At 38.1% G+C, this 24,618-nt stretch overlaps 1 protein-coding gene across 5 annotated transcripts in view; it reads right to left on the bottom strand.

The window, feature by feature from the left end:
- The window catches only part of ARK2N (arkadia (RNF111) N-terminal like PKA signaling regulator 2N), a 69,826-nt gene that overhangs the window by 28,242 nt on the left and 16,966 nt on the right, over positions 1-24,618 (bottom strand). For 4 of the 5 annotated variants that reach the window (XM_019652732.1, XM_019652731.1, XM_019652729.1 and 1 more), the window contains exon 2: positions 13,836-14,617. In XM_019652732.1, the coding sequence (XP_019508277.1) occupies positions 13,836-14,550 (715 nt within the window). In that variant the 5' untranslated portion in view covers positions 14,551-14,617. Of the gene's footprint in view, positions 1-1,582; positions 4,394-13,835; positions 14,618-24,618 lie in introns of those variants that run through there. The other variant, XM_019652730.1, reaches the window with a different exon arrangement.

The following is a 24,618-nucleotide window of genomic DNA, read 5'->3' as shown; positions in this document are numbered from 1 at the left end:
AAGTTTCTTTCCAGCATTAGCCCTTTATAGACTACAAAAGAGTCTAAACAGAATACACTCCTCATCCTTCTTAAAACTCAAGGAAAATTAAAGGAATTCAAGGTAAATTAAGGGAAGACCACTAGGCACTTCTAAAACAATACCTACATGAAAATGTTACCAAAGAATACAAAAAGTAATTCCCACTTCTTAGTATTAGTACTTGTAAGTACTTATAATCTTAGGAATACAGACTGTGCCTCAGTGAAAGAATTCAATAATCCACAACAGCAGTTAAAAAAAAAAGTATTAAAACTACTTCAAATAATTAATACTTCTTTACATGTTCATAATACAAAAACAAACTTTTTGAAAAAGAAATTTTTAAATTATGCAACCTGGAAAAGGTGTAATCATTTAACGCACAATTCATAAAAACATTGTTTTTCAAAACAATAATCCTTAAGACAGAACACATTTTCAAGGCCCTGTGAGAAACTGAAAATCAGGATAAAATTTGCATATATGTTTCTGCTACAAAACTGTTCTTAAGGTTAAACACTCCTAACCATAAAATATCAAATTTCACTTTAAAATAAATTTTAGTATTTTGGCATGTATTCTATGAATTAAATCAATGTATTCTGGTGTTCTTTCTTTTTACCAAAACCCCTCTAATCTTTATCCAAAATTATACAGAAAGGCTTCCCAAAATTATTAGTGTTTAACACCTTCTAAATACTCAAAATGTTATTCTTACCTTGAATATCAATGATTAAAACCTATGTTTGAACCCTAGTGTAAACTGGTGCAGCCACTATGGAAAACAGTATGGGGGTTCCTCAAAAAATTAAAAATAGAGCTACTATATGATCCAGCAATTCAACTTCTGGGTATTTATCCACAGAAAATGAAAACACTAAATTGAAAAGATATCCCCATGTTCACTGCAGCATTATTCACAACAGCCAAGGCATGGAAATAAGTGTCCAAATGGATTAATGGATAAAGAAAATGCATTGTTATATATATATAATATATTATATATATGAATATATTATTCAGCCATAAAAAAGAACGAATTCTTGGGCCGGCTGAGTGGCTCAGCTGGTTAAGAGCTCGCTCAAGAGTTTGAGCTCTGAGCAACAGTGGTTCGAGTCAGCCCGAGCTGAGCAGCCGTGAGCTGCCAACAGGTGGCGGGATGGCTCAGCTAAAAAAAAAAGAACGAATTCTTGCTATTTGCGACAACATAGATGAACCTTGAGGGTATTATGCTAAGACAAAGACAAGTGCCATATGATCTCATTTATATGTGAAATCTAAAAAAAACAAAAACCAAATTCATAGATTGGTGGTTGCCAGATATAGAGGGCAGAGAGTGAGGGGTTGAGGGTTTATGGGTGCAGGGAGTCAAAAGATACAAACTTCCAGTTATAACATAAACAGGCCATGGGGATGTAAGGATGCATGGTGATTATAGTTAATAATACTGTATTGTACATTTGAATGCTGCTGAGTAAATCTTATGAAAAAAATGAAAAAAGTTCTCATCACCAAAAAAATTCTGTAACTATGTGTTGTGACAGATGTTAACTAGACTCATTGTAGTCAATTTACGATATATACAAATACTGAACCATTACATTGTTTACCTGAAAATAATATAATGATGTAAGTCAATTATACCCCAACAAAATAAAGCCTTTGATAATTCCATTCCATTTAAATTTTTCATAGGAACAAAACAAATACTCCAGACCTCTTAGTTATCTCGTAACAAAAATTAGAATACATCCAGTCAATACTAGGAATTATTTGTCTATGTGTTATTCTTAAAAGATAAGTTCATATTTTCTATTTTAGAAATAAAAAGCATTTCAGAACATGCTTCATATATCAAATATTAAATCAAGAAACAAAAAAGTCCTTGAAGCAAAACTGCTTCAATACATGCATAGAAAAGTATCATGTTCACATGCTGAAATTAGTATTTTCTTATGTCTACAATTCCATGTCTAGTAAAATCTGTGCACCCAGTAAAAAATTGAAGACAGAACAAACTTCCCTGAAAACATCTCAACTTCAAGTAAAAATTACAGAATTACTTCAAACTTGGTCAGTCATCCAAAACCAATATGCTCTTCCCATTGATCTAAAACTTAATTTAAAAAAAATAGTAGCTGAAGTAGCTTACAAGTGTTGCACTATTATTTCTGAGAAAAATTCATCAATTATAATAAACTATATTTTATGGTGAAAAGTCATACTAACATTATGCAAGAGCTTAGCATATGTGAAGAAATTTATCATAAGTTGCACTGGTGTTCAAACCTTATTGGTGACAAACCCTATTTGTCAAATATTATGTTCAGGAAATCTGACAATGATTATACAATAAAGAAGAAACTTCCGGTCTTTTTCATCAATTCATACATATATTCTTAAATGAGAACTGAGCACATTAACAAGCCTTCCCCCCACTCCCCCAAAGTTAACTTCCAATGCTCATACATCAAGTTCTAAAAATGAAAACACCAAATCACAGTTATTTTTCAGTTCAAAACTGGAAAAGAAAAAAATGGGCTCAGTCTATTACAGTTAACTTACAAGTTGCAAGTATTTGGATATAGAACTGAATTAAAAAAGTGTCAGTTTTTCTGAGTAAAATCACTGGTAAATTATTAAAATAAAGTTCTTGATTGTTTATATATGAAACTCCAAACATACCACGTATCCTTTGTCTTATAAAACACAGATTTCTTCCCAAAGTTGCAACTTCATTAGATAGTAACTTTTTTCATATTTAGAAATTGTTATAAATTTGAAGGGAAAAACTAATAAATTTGTATTAGTAGAAAGCACATTTTTTTTAAAAAAGTTAGTGTTAGCAAAGTTACATATTCCTATTGAAAAATTTCATCCTAATTTAGCTGTTTCTCACAATATTTCTACCAATGCAGAAAAGAAAAAATACCAGTATCTCCCAATCCTAGGCCGCACATAGAGATATCATGCTGCAAGACTCAATCCTGTGGTATTTTCTTCCCTTTGACATACTCCATGGGCCCTTTTACATGCCAAAGGGCCATTTATTTTCAGTCCAGCGATTGAAAACAAAATTAAATTGATAGTACATTAGCTAATACACTTAGTCACTAGTAACTTAAAAACCCATTCAATACATACCCTTAATAGAGTACCATTTCATCTGTTTCCTCTACAGGTACCTTTACATTGGATACCAGATAATTTCACTGGATGATGTCTGTCAGGCTATTACAACAGGCACTCAGCTTTAAGATAGAGCTCAAGATCATCCATGTAACAACGAAAAAGACTATTTTTCTCATGCATGATATCAAACCCCAGCCTAATCTGCTTTCCCTACAGTGTCTTGCATAGTAGGTACAGAGTATATATTTGCTCAAAAATTCATTCACTCTTCCTGCATACAAATGCTACTTAATATTATATAATTCATTGAAGACTAGCAACAATCTAGTTCATTAAATGACATACGGAAGAATGATATAAAAATATTCATGCAGTACATTCATCCATGGTCTTCAGAGTGGGGTTAATTATGTGATTCCCTCTACTGGAATCAGAAGCAAGTCAACAGTGTTTGTAGAAAATAAATGCTATGGGATTCTAAAGGAATGAACTACTTACCTATTTGGATTCACTAAGATTCCCTATTTTATCTCTTATTTATATTTTTGGCATGAAAAAAACATAAAATAAGGATCATTCCTAGTATCGTATAAATATGGTTCTATGTTCCAACCATATGTAACAAAACTCAAGCTAAGATTGGTCAAACTCTGCTTTGTTCTGAATATCTAATTTTTTTAAATGAAACTGTTTACTATTTTAATTTTTAAAAATCAAAAGAAACTTACAATGGGCAAAAACAAATTCTTACACAATTCAAAAAGCAGATAGTTTTAACACAATTAATTTTGTGATAGATTCAAAGGTTGTTCTGAAATATTCCCATTCTCAGCAAAGTTAATTGAAAAACTGTTACAAGTCTTTGGGAATTCTAGTGTACTGTCAACATTCCAGCAAGTCACATAAGAATCAAAGGGCTGCTGTGGCAGTTCTTGGAAATCAGGTATCTGCATGTAAGCACCTGATTGGGTGATAGGGGAAATGCTTTGGCCAACTAGCTGCATTTTAAGTTCCCTGGGTTCCAGTAGCGGATTGTTCTCTTCGCCAGTGTCAAGGTGAGTTAACTTTTCCATCCACACGCGGAACTTCTCCTCTGTCTGCCTCTGCATCTCCGAAAAACAGCTCATGGCCTCTTCTAGGACACCGCCTATACGGTTCCTATCACACACAGCACCCCTGTCAAGTAATCCTGGAATTCCCCTGGGCGCTCCTTCAGATCCCCCAGCATGACTGAAGTCAGCTTTAAAGACATTGAGGCAGGCCATTTGATAAAACATCATTAATTCAGAAAATTGCATTTTTATTAAGACATGCTTATTCAGGAAAATAGCATAAGCATTACTAAGAACAGCCATATAGAGCACTGATAAGCAGTACTTAAATTAACCAAACAAAAGTAATTCCAAGAAAAATAAAACTAACATAACTACCATTTTCATAGCTTCAATATATCTGCCTGGGAGCATATATTCTGTTACAAGTAACTATTAATTTATTAATGGTGGTTTTCAACCTTGGCTAACACATAAAAACCAGGAGTGGTTTCACAAATACCAAAACCTAAGTGGGCTCCAAGCCATTATAGGTTTGTTTTGTTTTGTTTTAAGCTCTCCGGGTGATTTGAATGTACAGCCTTGGTTAACACTCACTGTATTCTCGAATATTTTTATTGCTTTGACTTTAAAATTCTAAAAGTCATTTTGGCAGCTGGCCCACAATAAATCAGTATACAATAATTCTCAGCTGAGTCTTATCAAACACTCATTTCAAGTTTTAAAAATTCCTTATATAAAACCATATAAATATATATACACAAGTTTGGGATATGCTATCCACCCCTCTGGAGAGCACATCAATGGCCGAGTTGTCCTGCAGTAAAGAAGACTGTTTGCACATGACCCAGCACTTTTCATATGTGTGCATAATGTACAGCTATTAATATCCAGTAGAAGAGTGGTTTCGTATGATTTCAGTTTAGGATATGCTCCCCTACATATATTGTTTTATCCTTGAACTAGGCCAGATCATCTTTGGTTTGGGTCCCATACAGCTTGGGTCTCTAAAAAAAATCTAATTATACTGAACTCTGCATTTTTTTAGAGAGCTATTAAAAATGTTACCTCCTGGGCCAGCTGAGTGGCACGATGGTTAAGAACTGGCTTGAGACGCCAGAGGGCCCCGGTTTGGATCCCACATATGAGGGCCAGTGACACTGCCCTCCACAGCTAAGATGTTGAACAACAGCTCAACCTGGAGCTGGGCTGCCGTTGAGTCGCCGGCGACGGCATAGGCTGCAGCCCCTGTGGCAGTGGGTTGCCATGGGCTACTGTGTGTAGCCAGCAGCCAACGTGAGCGGCCAGCAGCCTCAGTGAGCGGCCGTCCAGAAGCCGGCGACTGATCTGCCTCGCCCGTGAAGAGCACAATGATGGTGCCAACTTGGGCCAGTGAAGCAACATCCTCCACAACTAGACTGAAGAACAAAACAACAGCAACTTGTCTGTTTCCCTTTCCCCAATTCCCCAGGGCTGTTCCCATCCCCCCAATTCCCCAATAAAAATCTTTAAAAAAAAAAAAAAGTTACCTCCTCAGACCATTTGGCTATACTATCTAAAATGGCTTTTCTAGGGCTGGCCAAGTGGCTCAGTTGATTAAGAGCTCGCTCAAGAGTTTGAGCTCTGAGCAACAGCGGTTCGATTCCCGGCCTAAGCTGAGCTGCCACTGAGCTGCCAACAGGTGGCAGGATGGCTCAGCTAAAAATAAATAAATAAATAAAATGGCTTTTCTACCCCATCCCTGGTCTTCATGTCTTATATCCTACTTTATTATTATTCATAGTGTATATTCCTGCCTGATAGTTTATGTTAATTCATTTATTATCTCCTCAAAAAAATATTAAGTTCCATGAGGCAGGGATTTTTCATTCATTGTTGCATTCTCAGGCTGCATAGTATGGGCTCAAATGTTTGCTGAATAAATGATTGAGGGAATCAATCTTGACCTTCTACCATCTACTTATATCAAGAAGTCTTATAAAAAACAACCCTATGGAATGCTCTATTGTAATTAACCCCAGATATTTCTGAAAATATGGTTCACTTTATCTTAATAGTAGCTTTTTATGAAGATGTAAAAGAAACATTTACCAAGTCTCAGTATTAAGTGTTTCTCCTAGACAATGAAAACTGTTTAATCAGTTATGCCACCTCTTTTCTTTTTTTTTTTAAGATTTTATTGGGGAATTGGGAAAGGGGAACAGCTTTGGGAATTGGGGGAAGGGGAACAGACAAGTTGCTGTCGTTTTGTTCTTCAGTCTAGTTGTGGAGGACGTTGCTTCACTGGCCCAAGTTGGCATCATCATTGCGCTCTTCCTGGGCAAGGCAGATCAGTCGCCGGCTTCTGGAGGGCCGCTCACTGCGGCTGCTGGCCGCTCACGCTGGCTGCTGTCTACACACGGTAGCCCATGGCAACCCACTGCCACAGGGGCTGCAGTCTACGCCGTCGCCGGCGACTCATGACAACCCAGCTCCAGGTTGAGCTGTTGTTCAGCATCTTAGCTGTGGAGGGCAGTGTCACTGGCCCTCATATGTGGGATCCGAACCAGGGCCCTCTGGCATCCCAAGCCAGTTCTTAATCATCGTGCCACTCGGCCGGCCCGCCACCTCTTTTCAATAACTAAAAGCATGAGACAAATTTTTAGCACCATTTTACCTAGTAAATAAGAACCTCATTATAGTTTGTTACCAACCTTCTCTCTAACATCATCTTATTACTTTTCGCGATTACGCCACCCTTTCTTCATGTTTTAAAAAATTTTGTTTATACGTAAACTTCCTCAAGAAGGAAGTACCTTTCCCCAGAGTATAATGTATTTAGCTTTTGAAAAGACTAAATGGAATTTAAAGAATATTAAACTTTAAGCGGTTTACCAACGTTTTAAGTGCTGGGTAAACTTAATTGTATAGGACAGGAAATCAGATGGCTACTTTGATTTGTTTCCGACTCTGTCATTGCTTATTTTTTAACAATGAAAAATGTGTATTTAAAAGCTCAATTCAGAAAATGGTGTAGAAATACTTATGCTAGGGACAGTGAGGGAAGTTTCAGCCTCATAAAGATGACTACCAGCAATAAACACTGATAAGCAAGATATTTTCAGATCTTAAAAATAGGAACCAATTAGACATTTGTCAAAACCCATAGAATGTATACCAAGAGTGAACCCTAATATAAATTATGGACTCTTGAGTGACAACGATGTGTCAATGTAGGTTTATCGATTTTAACAAATGTACCACTCTGGTGCAGGATGCTGATTTGTGGGGGAGGCTGTGCATGTGTGAAGGCAGGAGGCACATGGGAAATCTTTATACCTTCTGCTCAATTTTCCTGTGAACCTAAAACTGTTCTAAGAAATAAAGTCTACTAAAAGAAAACAGGGACCATATTCTCACCTTAAACACACATATGTTTTTTTATTAATACTAAGATGTATCCTACTTTGAGAAAAGAGAATTGTATTGAAAGCAAAGCTTATGCTTTTGCATATACAAAGTTAGTATAGGCACTCAACTTCAGGAAATAAATTTGGAAAAGCAGGCCAAAAATAATACCTTGTTGCTTTAACATTAGAGATTGCAGAAGGATAGCCATCAGTAAGATATTAAAGCTTCTGGGCCGGCCGAGTGGCGCGATGGTTAAGAATCGCTTGGGATGCCAGAGGGCCCCGGTTCGGATCCCACATAGGACGGCCAGTGACACTGCCCTCCACAGCTAAGATGCTGAACAACAGCTCAACCTGGAGCTGGGCTGCCATGATTCGCTGGCGACGGCGTGGGCTGCAGTCCCTGTGGCAGTGGGTTGCCATGGGCTACCGCGTGTAGCCAGCAGCCAGCGTGAGCGGCCAGCAGCCGCAGTGAGCGGCCGTCCAGAAGCCAGCGACTGATCTGCCTCGCCAGAGAAGAGCACAATGATGGTGCCAGCTTGGGCCAGTGAAGCAACGACCTCCACAACTAGATTGAAGAACAACAACAACAAAAAAAACGACAGCAACTTGTCTGTTCCCCTTCCCCCAATTCCCCAGCGCTGTTCCCCTCCCCGCAATTCCCCAATAAAAATCTTAAAAAAAAAAAAAAAAGATATTAAAGCTTCTAAACTTAAGGTAACACTATCCAGACATTGTAGCATACAGAAAACCACATTTAAACAAAGCATGCTTTTAAAATAATCACTTAAATGAAGTAAAAGAAAAAAGTGCTCATGCTTGTTAATTAATATAAACCTGCACTGTGGTTTTTATAACTGATAAGATTTTTAAAAACTAGACTCCACTGTTCAGAACTTGATACCTACTAGCACTAACAGAATTTAACTGAACCACACTACCAGTTTCACGATGATATTTAGCTATGGGAGTCTTAAAATATCACTGCTCAACTGAGTTCTCAGCCCTGGCTGCTCACTGTCATCACTGGGAGAGCTTTAAAAAATGCTGATGCCTTTATGCTAAGTGAAATAAGTCAGACAGAAAAAGACAAAGACTGTATGATTTCACTTACATGTGGAATGTAATCAAACCGAACTGACAGCAACAGCAAATTGGTGGTTGGTGGGAGGAGAGGATGGGTTAAGGTGATCAAAGGGCAAAAACTTCCAGTTATAAGATGAATAAGCCCTGGGGATTGTAATGTACAGCATGGTGACTAAGTTAACAATACTGGATTAACAATATTGGATATATGAATGTTGCTAAGAGAGCAGATCTTAAAAATTCAGCAGATCTTAAAAGTTCTTAATACACGCAAATTATAACTATGTGAAGTAATCAATGTTTTAACTAACATTATTCTGGTAATCATTTCACAATACGAATATCAAGTAATCACATTGTACATCTTAAACTTACACAATGTTATATGTCAGTTATATCATCAAAAAGCTGGGGAGGGGGGGTGAAGTGGGGAAATGGGGAAAATGCTGGTGCCTGGGTCAGATCCAGAGATTCTGATTTAATTGGTCTGGACTGGTACCTGGGCATCATAAGTCTTAATTGCTCCCCCAGTGATTCTACTATATAGCCAGATTGAAATCTCCATGGATTTTACCTGCCTCATTTGCATTTACTAAGCTGAAAATAACCAATTTTCACCTGATTACTGTCTATGTCTTTTGTTACCAATGTATTTAGTAGGTCTCCTAAACAGCTACTAAAATACAACCAGATTATAAAAGGCTTAAAATGGGGATGCGGGCTTTTAGCCACTTCATCTTCAATCTAGGAAAAAGGTCATGGTATTCCCAATGTGGGTTTGGGGTCTTCTACCATAAGTCCCCACTGCTTAAGTTAATATTAATTTTTTTTCAAGTAATTCAATCCCCAATAAATCGGCTTAAGAACCCTCACAAATCATAAAACAAATGTGGCAGGAGGAAAATGTGCAAAGAACATGAATAAGATAGTTTACCAAAAGAATATAAATGGACAAACATCTTTTTTCAACTTCACTAGTGACCAAAGAAATGCAAATTAATGCTAAGATACAATTCTTCCATCAAATCTACATTTTTTTTTTTTTTTACATAAATAGTCAGCAAGAATATAGTGCAACAAATCCTCAAGCTCTTAGGTGGAATAAACTTAATATATTCTTTTTTTTTTTTTTTTTTTTTTAGCTGAGCCATCCTGCCATCTTTTGGCAGCTCAGTGGCAGCTCAGCCTGGGCCGGACTCAAACCGCTGTTGCTCAGAGCTCAAACCTTTGAGCAAGCTCTTAACCAACTGAGCCACTTGGCCAGCCCTTAATATCTTCTTTAAAAGCAGTTTGGCAGTATGTGTCAAAGGCTTAAAGTGTTCACACTCTTTCCCATATAGCAAAAACTAAAAACAACCCAAAGGACCAATGTTAGGGAAATTATCTTACAGTTAGCTACATTATTTTTTAAAAAATAATAAATTTTACAGAGAATACTGTGTTTTGGTTGAATGCTCAAAATGCAATGTTAAGAGGAAAAGAAATCAGAAGTACATATACATAGTATGATAAATTTTGTTATGTATTATGGAAGGCAACATATTCAAATGTTAACATAAAACAGGATTATGGGCAATTTTAATCTTCTACTTCACATTTTTCTATTTTCAAAAATTTCTACAAAGGGATTTACTACTTAAAAATTTTTATTTTTTAAATTTTCAAGCAAGAGTAAATTGATCACAAGCATAAGTCTCTACCTCAGAAAAACTGTGAGAGAATAAATATCACGAAGCATTTCAGAGCATAAATGTGTATGGTGAATAATGGGTGGTGACACACTGGCTTGAGTGGGGCTAAGCTATTCTGGCCTGGCCACCGGGTTTGGGAATTCAGGTGATCTCACACTGCTGTCCTCAACAGCCTCCCTGACATTCTCTAAAATAGACTGATTAGATTTTCTAAGTATAAACAAGCCAAGACAACTGACCCTTACCTAGCAAGGTGGATACTATTTTTGGAACCTCAGTCTGAATAGGCATTTATATGGTAGTGACTATTAAACCACATAAAAGCAGGTCATTTTAACCAAGACAAGATTCAGCTACCCTAAGGTTTACTCTAGGCTAAATATTTATGAAAAACAAGTTACTGAAAAAACTTTTCCCTGCTGCCCATGTAAACTGATGCACATTAAGTTAGTCTGTTCAGAGAATTAACTTCTTGAACTGAATGAAATCTGATGTCCATTATTCATATTCACTAAAATCAAAATTCCCTGAAAAAGCAGACTTTACAGATCTAGTCTCATAGTGATTTTTACAGAGACCTCCCCACCCCAGGAGAAATAATGCTCTAATCATAAAACTGCAAAGAGTGATTAACAGTACAGGCAGATCATCTATAAGATAAATGAGACATTTGATAAGAGCCTTGAATACTCAAGATCACCACACAGTATTTTTACATTAATATTCACTATAAAATATTCCATTTTTGCTCATCTCCAAGTCCCCCAAATGAACGAACTGCCAGAATTATCTTGGTATACCTCCAAACCAATTCATAAAACAGTAATACATTTTCAAAAACTTTAAGGACAGAATGATCTAGTATGCATGCTAAGCTGCTTGCCAGTTAACTGTTAACTAAAAAGTCTTCATAAACATCTGTTGCCCAGATATCAAATTCAATTATTAAGCATTATCATGCACTATATGTAAGTCTATATCATTATTTTCACTCTTAAAAAGAAAAAGCATTAATTATTAAATTATTTGGCAAAAGAGGACACTTAGCATAAATCCTTTTATGTTTAAGCTGCTGCCAAACAAAAGCTTATAAATAAAGCATTTTCTGAATTATTAAATTAGATTACCTTGATGAAAGAGTATAGCAAGAATCTCAGTTTTTACTTTTCCTCTTGGTTGCATTCTGTGTAAACAGCTGGATTCAGATTTCAACATCCAAGAGATTCTGTTAGGCACGTCCAGTTTAAGGTTCACCTGAGTGTCCATGTTGTTGCACTCAAGTCAGTTCATAATTTATCCTATCTTTACAATTCACAGAACTTTTCAACAACTGCTCTTGCTATATTGAGTGTATCCCCCTTCTCCACAGTTATAATGTGACTCAGGAAACTGAGGTACAAATAATTATTATATTAAAATGCACAATGTCACAATTTTTCTGGGGTAACAAACAGTTGAAATGAACTTCCCAGTATTTAAATTTAGGCTGTTCCATCTTCGCTGCTTTGCATAATTGCAGGAAAGACCATTCATACCTGTCTTATGTGAATAGCACCTCCTGAAACTGTACAGTGAACAACCTAGGCAGTCACATACAGCGACCCTGCACCTTTACCTACCATTTTATTCTCCATGATTACTTTAGAAAACTCTACATATTTTCAAAAGCCACAAACTTACTAAATCATGTGAACAAAATAAATTTTAGAAACTAAAATTTATGGATCCTAATAATTTACTTTGGTGTTTTTGTAAGTATTCAGTTCAGAATAGACAAGAAACAGACCACTGGTCGTTTAAAAGTTTTAAACACTGGTCAAGGCAGTCAATTAGCAAAGAGGTTTGGAAAATATGAACAAAGCACATCTAACCTATGTAAGCCAAACAGGGAGAGTGCCCATGAAGACATGTCTCATGCCGCCTCTACAATGGGGTCTAACTTCAAAGAGAGTTGTGTTCACCTACCTTCTCCTTCCTTCCCATAAAATGGCAAAGTACTGGGGTGGTTACATAAAAATCTGTTCAGTGAGTGCAATTAAGCACTGTATCAAGAGATCCAGCATGATATTGATTAAGAGATTAGAACAGAACATATGAATAAATGAACAATTTTACAGGTATTAATAAAGTTTTCTTAAAAATATTAAATGTAAAACTGAAATATACATAGAACCTGCCTTAGAACAACCCCAAAGTCTGCTTCTCTTATGGACTCAACTGATGAGCTTCAATTAAATCCCCTCCCCGTTAATTTCAACACAAGGAACCACCATAAAAATTCAGTAGACATTAAAACAATAAGCATTTCTAATGACTGTTAAAAACTTGCATTTAATATACTATATAGATGAGACTACTTTTATTATTAGAAGTTGAAGACCTATAAAGTGCTTTAAAACCCATTATTCTTGTTTTGAGTTTGTATAAATTCTGATTAGCTATAGGTTTAATTAACCAATATTCTTTTTTCTTGAAATATTCTTTGTGTCAGCAATATGCTGTCTGCATATTTAGAAACAAAAGCCTTTCAGAAAACTAGGACGAAAAAACAGTCACCCATAAAACTTTGAAAACCAAAATTTCCCTCTTTAATTTAGCAATAAACAATGCTGTCATGAAACTAGAAGTGCCATCTAGTTTACAGAATGTTACTAATCATAAGAGTCTCTTCAATAATGAGAATTCACCAATTAAGAACCGTTCAGACCTCCTCTTTCTTCCACTATGAAATCCAAAGACTGCCTTTGTCATGCACAATACCAGATGTGATAATACGGAGAAAGCAGATAGTGTCAAACATTTAATAAAGTAAACACTATACCAATAATGCCGGAACAAGCAGATTTCTATCAAGTTTTTTAAAGCTTTGGGAGTAAGGGAGAAATTTTGCAAAAACATTATTTTCAATGCAAGTAAATAGAAAGATGTGCACCAAGGATAACTAGCTTATCATGCACTGAATTGAGGAAAAACACATAAAACTACTGTTTTAGGAGGAACAGTTATTAGAAAACTTTAACAAAAGATAGAACATGTTATTTCAGACACCATAAGCTCGAGTGCAGTGGCTATATAATAAAGCAAGGTGCCTATTCCTGAGGATAGTGTACTTAGTAATAATGCTGAACAGTGAGTACTGAATCTAAGCAGTGCTAAAAAGGCAATGATGGGAGTTCAGGTAAGTGTTACAGAGAAAGAGACTTGTGGAAAATTCCATTACTTAAAAATAATCTTGTCCCTATCATTAACCATTTAAATATTTTTTTTTGCTGATGTGCTAAAGTGCACTGGAAACCTCAGAACAGGTTTTTTAAATTGGCCATGTCTTGTTAATACACTGCAGTCTTCAAATTTACAGAGCTGCAGGTCTCCTGGATTTTTTCAAGTGTCACTCATCTAACTGAGTCTGACAGCTGAGAAATGCCATCAGGTGCTCTACAGTCAGTTTAAAAAACATCCTCTACCTGGTATTTCTGCAGTGATTGTCTTGCTGCTCCCTGAAACCTCTTCATCATCATCTGACGAGCTCGTGCTTGAGTCACAAGTCAGGTCACTATCACTGGTACTACTGTCCTGCAACAGGTTATATTTCTTACGCGCAGCAGCCTCCCGTTTCTGTCTCAGTAGCCTGATTCTCTCCTTGTGCTTTTGGCTCCGGTGACCTTTAACCTTGGCAACTCGGCCATTTTGTTTATCACTGGATTGCCGGTTTTTCTTGGCAGCCATAGTGGAGGTTTCACTTTCAGATCGGGACCGTCGAGACTTGCGCCCAACTGTGGCACCAGACACTCCAGAAGGGTCTCCTTCTACCGCAGTTTCTGCCTGGGAGGGTTCATTCTCTTCTGCAGAAGACAACGTATCTGAATCCGCCAGGTGACCACTAGAGGAAGGGGAAAGCATGCAGTGATTAGAGGAGTCACTCTCATAAACTCGGCCAGTTGTCGGCTTGTCACTCTCTGTGGATGCTAACTGAGACTCAGAAGAGTCCCTTCTCAGTTCCATCAACAAGCAGGGCATTGAAGAAAGAACTGTAGAATCCACTACACCATCTTTCTGAACTTGAGATTCCAGTTCTACAGATCCATCTTCCTCCTTAGCTGTCTCTTGTTCGGATGTTTTTGGTGGAATTTCCGACTCAATGAGTTCTTCAACTTTTCCTACTGCCTCCTCCATCTTCATTTCAGATTTTAGAGTTAAATCATGGAGCAGTCTAGGAACTATGTCAAAGACGCCACAGGAAAGCAACCTGTACAAAAACACACAAAATCAATAAACAGAAATGGCAAATTCTTTAATCAACACAATATGCCTACCTTTCTAAGTGGGTGGCAAAAGTTATCATCATACAGGCCTTTAAAATGTATCTTCATATATTCATCGACAGTTAAATTCAAAGGATTCAGTACTATCAAAATACTAGCATACCCAGCTACCAAAAATGGAACAATATTAATCCTCTATTCCTGAACTTGCAAGGCCAGCAAGCAACCAAAAAAGGATTTTCAACTTTAAAACTTAATTTAATGTGTTTAAGAAATGGATCCTCAAAATTCTGATATAGTTAATGTGTACGTTTTGGCTTTAATATAAATGACAACGAATGCTTTTAAAATGGTCTAGAAAACAAGTTAACTGGAACGATAACTTTTACACTTAAATCATCAAAGAAAGGAGGCAGGGGGGGTTACAGTGGAATAGCATCAAATGTACCCTTATGTTTAAAAAACAAACAAACCTTCAACTAGGTTTATTTGGCAAATGAGCAACCCAAATAATTATATGCATCAAACCTGTCTGCCATGCCTCTCAATAAGAGTTGCTCTCGAGGGCATTACAATGAAAGGCCTGAATTTGTTGTTCCCTCAGGCCTTCCTAGGTCCCACATACCTCTCTCATGGTGCTGAATGTGCATCGTGTGTTTAAATATACACTTTATTTCATAAACAGCAGCCATTAGATACAGATCAACTACTTCATGAACTTAGAAAACCTAGGACACTCTATTCTATGAATGACTTCATGGGTTTAAGGGAAAACACTCTACACACATTTTCCACCTTACTGTTAACTTCAGAACCCAACACCCCCATCCCACTGTGTGTGCACCAATTCCACTTAATCATGGAGAAATGGGACATAATCTTTAACCACAAGAGTTGTGACCTATACAGTGCAAACTTCATTAACTGGTAGTTTTTAAGAGAATGTTAAGAATGCACAAGGCAAGTAAATCCCTCACCCTGTACACGTGATGTTAACAAAGGCAATTATCATGATGTCCCACAGGTCACACACACACAGACACAAACATTAATAAGCTAAATGGTATGTTAGGAAGGTACTCTCCGAGTTACTCGATGGTTCACAATGAGGTAGGCAGCAACTAGAAAATATCTGAAAAATCCTTTGATTGATCTATCATGCCAAGCCTACTTCTTTGCTTAGCATAAACATGAATTTTCTAAATACCTGTTTTTTATTTTCATAGCCCTGTTCTCAGCTGCTGGTAAAACAGGCATTTGGATGGAAACACATTCTTGAAAACCAGAACATTCACAGCCACTAGAAAGTTATTAATTTTAAACAATCCCATGTAGATAGCCTATTTCATAAGCATATTTGCATCATTACTAATTTTTTAGTTAAATGAAAATAAGCATGAATGTTATTCCTAACACCATTACAAAAGGAATGTAACACCTCTAAAACCCAACAGAGGGAGTAAAAGTTAAACCATCAAACTGCCAGTGTCATAAATGAAGCATGCTGGCAAAACAAACAGGCAATAAAATATTTGCAGATAGGGAAATACCCCCAGGTATGAGGAGTAAACCAAGATTTTTCTAACTGAATAAAAATGAGAGTTGATTCTTCTGTAGAGAATGAAGTTTATATTCTGGAATAAAGCTTTTTCTCAAAGCTGAAATACCTGAGAAATATAGTCAAATGAAATTAATGTCAGTCATAAAGCCAAGCATCAAAAGTCTCAAATTCACTTCTGAAAGCAGAAGAACTGGACCTTTTCAAACTACATAATATAACATTGGATTGAAAGGTAAATTTATTAAAATAACCATAAAACTCGTTTCTTCTGTAAATAGCATAGGTAGCACAAATGAATCTTGACTGTTTTTCCTTGTAAGAAAACATGACAATATCAACGTCTTTCAATATGACACATCAATCAAATGATTATCTTTCATTTCAAATTCCTTGACTTTAAGTGTTTATTGAGATTTATGACTTCTGCTGCCTCAAAAGGCAACCAGTATTGCAGTCGAAACCACTTAAATATGCCCAAATCAATCACAAACACTGGCATCAACCATAAAAGGGACACAAGTAATTAGTTTTATCATATGTATGCCCATACAAAAATGGCCATAAAGGATGAAAAGATTCTGTATATACTAATTGGAGCAATTTTTCAATTTATGTCACATGAACAAAAACAGTACACTATACCATTTGTAAAGAATAAAATTATACTTATAAATGAGTTTATAGATGCTCATTTAGATGCACAGACTTTCTGGCAGGATACTTAAGAAAATGGTAACACCAGCTGCTTTGGCAATGAAAGAGAGTGAATGAAGGAACAGGAGTCAAAGACTTTTTATTGTACCTGGTTTTGTACTGTTCTTGAATTTTGTATTGCATATAAGTATTATTTATTTAAAAATCCACTCTAACATAAAAGTCTACTGAAAAAAAAAAGGAGTTAGGCTTCTGCTCATGACACCAACCACTATTCAGGTCAAATATGGTCAGTGAATTCTACCAGAATTTCCCCCTATAGTGGAATTTTGTTGTAATTCATGAAACACAAGAAAAAAAAGCCACAGGAAGTGGAAATAGAAGCTCTGACAAAGCTCCCTGAAGTGGAGTAAAAATGAAGTACCCAAAACACAGGGAAAAAGATGTCATATGTACAGATTAATCTTCCCAAGCAACCAGATTATTTACTTCATATATTGGTTTTGGGGGGTGTGGAGGGAGTGGACTTTTCTGGTAGAGGTAGTCAAAAGTAGATGGCAATAGAAAATGATAAAATTGGGACCAGCCAAGTGGCTCAGTTGGTTAAAAGCCAAGCTCTGAGCAACAGGGTTGCCGGTTTGATTCCCACAGGGGCCAGTGAGCTGCACCTGAGCTGAGCTGCTGCTGAGCTGCCAACAGATGGCAGGATGGCTCAGCTGGTGAGAGTACCAGCTCTTAACAACAAGGTTGCCGGTTCAACTCCTGCATGGGATGGTGGGCTATATCCCCGGCAACTAAGATTGAACACGGCACCTTGAGCTGAGCTGCCCCAAGCTGCTGACGGGTGGCCCGATGGCGACTGAACTTGGGAGCTAAGCTAGCTGAGCCCTCCACAACTAAGACTGAAGGACAACAACCTGGCTGTCCTTCTTCCCTCAACACTGTTCCCTTTCCCCAATTCCCCAATAAAATCTTAAACAAAAAAAAAAGAAAGAAAGAAAATGATAAAATTATCAAATAGGAGTTCCATCTTATAAATGGGATAAAAGGCTCTCAACCCTCTGGGTTTATAGTTCACAGGGAATTTACAGTGAAATACTAAACATATAAAATATAGCATTTATCCTATCAGAACAGCATTTCCTCCACACTATTCTTCCCTCTAATCTAAAGGCAATCCTTGGGTGGCTGGTTAGCTCAGTTGGTTAGAGCGTGGTGCTAAAGGCAATCCTCTTCTATTAATATATGGATTTTACAGCTCATCCCTGTCTCAGCTCCCTGGAACCTCACATTCTTGATTATTCCTTGGCACTCCTCAACATCTCACACTCAACTGGACCATCCATTTATTCATTTTTTAAAAATTCTCCTTCTGCCTACCACCTCAACCTCCCATCTCCCCCTCCAGATACCACTCTCTTCTTTCAAAGCCAGCCTTATTAAGAGAGTTGTCTAAACATCCTGTCTCTATTTCCTTACCTCTCACACTCCTTCTCCAACCCAGTCCCATCTGATATCTGCTTCTATCAAACCAGTAGAACAGTCCTTACCAGGGTCATTAAAGACCCCCGTATCTCTAAACCCAACAGACACAAGTTGGCTCTCATCTTTATGTCTAAGTAGCATTCTATGCCTAACCACTCCCTCTTCTTAAACTAATGGCTTTCTTGGGCTGACCAAGTGGCTCAGTTGGTTAAGAGTTAGCTTAAGAGTGTGAGCTCTGAGCAAAAGGGTCGCCGGTTCGATTCCCACCTGGGCCAGTGACACTGCGCCCAAGCTGAGCTGCCAACAGGTGGCAGGATGGCTCAGCTGGTGAGAGAGCGTGCTCCTAACAACAAGACTGTCTGTTCAATAGTGGGCTATGCCCGCCCTCAACTAAGACTGAACTCTACCCCAGATAGCTCAGTGGATACAGCATGCACTCTTAACAACAAGGCTGCCGGTCTGACTCCCACATAGGATGGTGGATATGTCCACCAGCAACTAAGACTGAACTCGGCACCCTGAGCTGAGCTGCTGCCCGGATGGCTCAATGGATAGAGCATGCGCTCTTAACAACAAGGCTGCTGGTTTGACTCCCGCATGGGATGGTGGCTATGCCCACCTGCAACTAAGACTGAACACAGCACTTTGAGCTTAGAGGCCATGAGCTGCCAACCGGCAGCTAGACGGTGACTGGCGCCCTCCACAACAAAGATTGAAGAACAACAACTTGGCTGGTCCCCCTCCCCAATTCCCCCACACAGTTCCCCTCCCCCAATTCCCCAATTAAAAACAAAAACAAAAACTAATGGCTTTGTTTAGCTCCCAGGTTTACTATTCTTCTTGCTGCTCCTTTTCAGCCTACTTTGCAGGTTTAACTTCCTCTACCAAATCTCAGGAGTTGATCCTAGGGCTAGGTCTTATATAGTGACCTCTTCTACACCCCCAGTTTCCAATACCATCCCTGTATTAGTAATTTTGTTACTTCATCTCTCAGACTTTCTCTGGACTGGTCATCTCCATTTAGATTTCACAAGGGCACCATAATCTCTTCATGTCTGTCCCAAACCAAATTAGTCATCTCTGAACTATCGCACTCTGCTCCTTTTCTAGTTTTCCCTAGGCTCAGTAGATAGCTTCACTATGATCTCAGTTGCTCATGTCAAAAACCTGAGGGTTATCTTTGATAATGCCTTAGCCTTTACTGACTGCATCTCATCATTCACTAATTCCTATCAATCCTAACTCCTTAGATTTCTGGCCTGTCCACTGTTCTTCATCTCTATTATAAACCACTCTAGACACAACCTCCATCGTTTAGTTTTCAATGGAATGACTGACAATCATCTGTCTCTCCATATTCAGTCTTGCTCCTACCAAGTAACCAACCAATTCTCCATACAGCAGGCAGAACGATATTTTTACAAGGTAAATGACATGTTTATATGAGAAAGTTTTTTGTTTTTCAGATTCCATATATATAGAAAATATCTTTTAAATGTCCTATTAGGGGCGGGGGAGCAGTGACCAAGAGGATAGTTAAAGGCAACTTGAATTTTACCCGATATTTTTCTCTCCCCTTTTAAAAGGTTTATATGCAATAATTCTTAAAACCAGCTGTTAATTTGGGACAATTAAAGTGCAGCATTTCTTCTAGTAATCCTGTACTCTAAGATAGAAGATGAGGGCAGGTTGAAGAGTTAAACCATGGAAAGGAAGTAGTATGCTGCCTCCTCTGAGGAGACAGGGAAGTGGAAAGTGTAAAGCTGAATGAGGCTACTGTAAAAATCAGGAGGGAGTTTATTTCATATCAGACCTCCTTCTTGGTCAGCAAAGCTTAATATAAGGTGAAAAAAGGGGCAGCCAGGTGGCTCAGTTAGTTAGAGCACGAGCTCTGAGCAACAGGAGCAACAGGGTTGCCGGTTCGATTCCCACATGGGCCAGTGAGCTTGCAACCTCCACAACTAAGATTGAAGGACAACAACTTGACTTGGAGCTGATGATTCCTGGGAAAAACACACTATTCCCAAAAAAAGTTAAAATATCTATCTATCTATCTATCTATCTATCTATCTATCTATAGATATTACCTTTAAAATAAAAATTAAAAAAACAAGGTGAAAAAGAAGGCAGGTTTGGGGGTTTGTGAAAAACAGAAAAGGGTTATGATATTTGTGACTGAGAATAAAACACAGAGTCAAAAAGAACAATTCACAATACTCAATTTCCAAACTCTGTAAGGACCATTAACACAAACTTAAGTGGGGTAGGAGGGGATGTGATTGCTCTCCCCTGCTCAAAAATCTCTCTCCAGGTCCAGGGGCAGCCGGATGGCTCAGCTGGTTAAAGCGCAAGCTCTGAACAACAGAACAGGGTTGCTGGTTGGATTCCCATATGGGCCAAGTGAGCTGAGCTGCCACTGAGCTGCCAATGGGTGGCCGGGTGGCTCAGCTGATGAAACATGAGCTCTGTACAACAGGGTTGCCAGTTCAATTCCCACATGGGCCAGTAAGCTGCACCCACTACAGCTAAAACAGTAAATAACGGCTCGACCTGAAGCTGGGCTACAGTGAGTGGCTGGCGGAGAGTGTAAGCTGCCGGCAGCCAGGGAAAGTGCAATGATCATACTACCAACATGGGCCAGTGAGCTGTGCCCCCCACAACTAGACTGAGAACAATGGCTGGAAGTGGGGGGTCGGGGAATCTCTGTCCACATCTCCAGTTGCATCAAAGGCCACTCACATCCTAGCTCTCTCCAGCTACAAAGAATGTCACATAAACAGTTTTTTCAGATCTTTGACCTTTCACACTCATTTTGTGCCTGCCCTCTTGCTGATATCAGAATAAATATTACTTCCTTGGGATAGCTTTTGGTACTTTAAAGACTAACAAGATCCCTGTTAAAAATATTTACACACCTATTTCCCTTCATAACACTGCAAAATTGTAGCTAAGTAACTGTGTTGTTTAATACCTATCCCCCATACATAAGGACATATAAAGCTTTAAAGGAAAAGAAAAGTACATAAATCCCTCCCAGCTCATTTAACACAATGATTAATGGGCAAAACATACCTTAAAGCAAAAATTATATGGCAAAAATTATTATCAAGACAAAAGGTATCATTCTAATCTTGCATGGCCCAATGATAAACACAATGGGAATCTATGGAAGTTTTCTTCTGACTCCAAATTTTTCAAGGAAGTAGAAAGCAAGGTCATCATCAGTTAAGAGTGAAGATGAGGGGCCGGCCGAGTGGCGCAATGGTTAAGAACTGGCTTGGGACGCCAGAGGGCCCCGGTTCGGATCCCACATATGAGGGCCAGTGACACTGGCATAGGCTGCAGCCCCTGCTGCAGTGGGTTGCCATGGGCTACCATGAGTAGCCAGCAGCCAGTGTGAGTGGCCAGCAGCCGCCATGAGCGGCTGTCCAAAAGCCGGCGACTGATCTGCCTGGACTGGGAAGACAGCAATGATGGTGCCAACTTGGGCCAGTGAAGCAATGTCCTCCACAACTAGACTGAAGAACAAAAGGACNAGCTCAACCTGGAGCTGGGCTGTCATGAGTCGCCGGCGACAGCGTAGGCTGCAGCCCCTGTGGCAGTGGGTTGCCATGGTCTACCGTATGTCGCCAGCAGCCAGCGTGAGTGGCCAGCAGCCGCAGTGAGCGGCTGTCCAGAAGCCGGCGACTGATCTGCCTGGACTGGGAAGAGAGCAATGATGGTGCCAACTTGGGCCAGTGAAGCAACGTCCTCCACAACTAGACTGAAGAACAAAACGACAGCAACTTGTCTGTTCCTCTTCCCCCAATTCCCCAGCACTGTTCCCATCCCCCCAGTTCCCCAATAAAATAAAATAAAATAAAATAAATCTTAAAAAAAAAAATGAGTGAAGATGAATGAGGTGATGTTGAGGCTGATAAGAGGACCAGGTGTGAAACAGTAGTGAGAAGGTGAAGAAACTAGAAGTATAGTATATGATTTCTCTAAGGGGCCACTTAAAGTGTTATAGCCACGAACTTAAAATTCAAGTGAGACTGGTACCCATGGTTATGTTTTTCGCCTTTCAAATTCAGCTGCAGAAGTCCAAGGGCAAAGAAGGTATAAATTGGATTTAATCAGAATTGTAGTTTTGCCAACCAAGTATAATAAAGCAAGAAAGAAGGAAGAATGTGTGCAAGGAAATGATTATAATGTCACATCAAGAAGGTACAAGGCAGTGAAAATGTGGTAGGACCAATGGAATGGACAACCCAGTGGAGTCAGGGTACTTTAGAGTGAGCTGGAAAGATAGAAGGTGGTAATCTAAGAGCGCTGTAAACAAAACTGAGGTGAGGGGAAGGGTTGTAGTTATTGGTAACTGGCAAGATCTAAAATAGCGCTACTCGAAGTATTGTTCCCTGAATGGCTATCTGCAATGAAAGAACTATAGAAATTAATAGTAATTGACCAGAAACAGCAATTTGATATTGTTGTGACAACCAAACCTTATTTCAATTTCCTAGTAATTCATTTTGACTGCATTTTACCCAGAAAATCTACCACTGGAAACAAAAATACACTGGTACTTCACAACTGACAGTTTAAGAAGCACTGGCTAGAATATGACTATGGAAGTAAGTTGGCTGAGGTAGGGTGGATAACAAAATCATTATGGGAAAGTTCACAGAACGAATGGGCAGTGTCAGAAGGATCATCTATGTGTATATTAAAGTTACCAAGAATTAAGATAAGAGTAATAATGGACAAAATTACACTAAGCAAGGAACAAAAATCATCACAATACAAAGGAGTCAGTGGTAAAAAGATGAAAGCAATGTGGGGACAAATGGAAGAGAAAAATTATTTGAAAAGTGGCAATGAGAAAAAAAGAAATCATTTACCCCTCCTCCGGGGTGTGGGGACTATTAACCAAGAATTCTATAGCCAACAAAACTATTCTTCCAAAATGAAGATGGGAAAAAAACAAAAAATTCCCAGATAAACAAAGACTAAGAGATTTCATTGGTAGCAGACCTACTTTATAATAATAGAGGAAAAATTCTTTAAGCTGAAAGGAAATGATACCATACTGTGACCCAAATTCACCAAAAGAAATGCAGACAACAAAAAAGTGGTAAATATGTAAGTTAACATAAAAGACTCTATAATTTATTTCTTCTCTTACCTTCTTAAAAATATAAGTTTGTACAACATATTATAACGCTGTATTGCTAGGTTTATAATATACATAGGTGCTATATATATATTAAAATAGCATAAAAGGGAGGGAGATCGAGCTCTCCCATCCTGGAGCAATGTTTCTATATTTTATTGGAATTAAGTAAGTATTAATTTAAAGAAGACTGTGGTAACTAAAGATACAAATGTAATCCCTTAGAGCAACCACTCAGAAAATAACAAAAAATATAGTTTAACCCCTCCTCAAGGCAGTAAGGAGATATAGAGGAATAACAAAAAAGAAACATTAGAAAATAACAAAATGGCAAATGTAAATCCAACCATCTTAATAATTACATTAAATGTGCATGGCCTAAATACGCCAATAAAAAGGCAGAGATTGTTGGGCTGGATAAGAAAGATCCAACCATAGGCACTTTAAACAGACATACCTTAGATTCAACGAAGAAATACAAGTTGAAATAAAAGAAAAATATATACTAGGCAAAGAGAAACTATAGTAGAGCTGAAATGTCTATATCAACATCAGACAATTTTACTACATAGAGGGACACTTCATAATGTTACAAAGGTTAATATATCAGGAAAATATAAAAATTATACACATATATGTACATATAAAATAGATGCACTTAACAGGCTCAGAATACATAAAGCAAAAACTAACAGAATGGAAAGGACAGATAATTCAACACTAATAGATTTCAATTCCTCATTCTAAATGGATAAAACTAGACTCAATCAGCAAGAATATAGAAGACTTGAGCATTATCAACCAACTCAAATTATATATAGACCACTCCACTCCTTGGGTGGTTACTGGCATATGCAATGGGATACAGGGTAACACCAATTAAGATGTTGACTACAGGAAGAGTAAAAAGAGAAATAATCAACTTTGGTTTGAGCTAGATAATGCTCATAGGAATACAGGTCTCAAAGGAAAAAAAATACAGATTTGGACATCATCATTAAGTAGAGGTGGTAGCTGAATATATCAGTTCTTTCAGGCAGAAAGCATAGAGTGAACAGAGCAGAGACTTTAAAGGAGTGGGGGGAGAGGAGGAGGGGGAGGAAGGGGAGGAGGAGGAACTGGTGTGATGGGTC

The sequence above is a fragment of the Hipposideros armiger genome, unplaced genomic scaffold (genome assembly GCF_001890085.2).
Source record: "Hipposideros armiger isolate ML-2016 unplaced genomic scaffold, ASM189008v1 scaffold_186, whole genome shotgun sequence".
In the NCBI taxonomy this organism is placed as follows: domain Eukaryota; kingdom Metazoa; phylum Chordata; class Mammalia; order Chiroptera; family Hipposideridae; genus Hipposideros; species Hipposideros armiger.
Note: the sequence above shows the minus strand (reverse complement) of the source record. Positions and strands in the feature narration are given on the sequence as shown.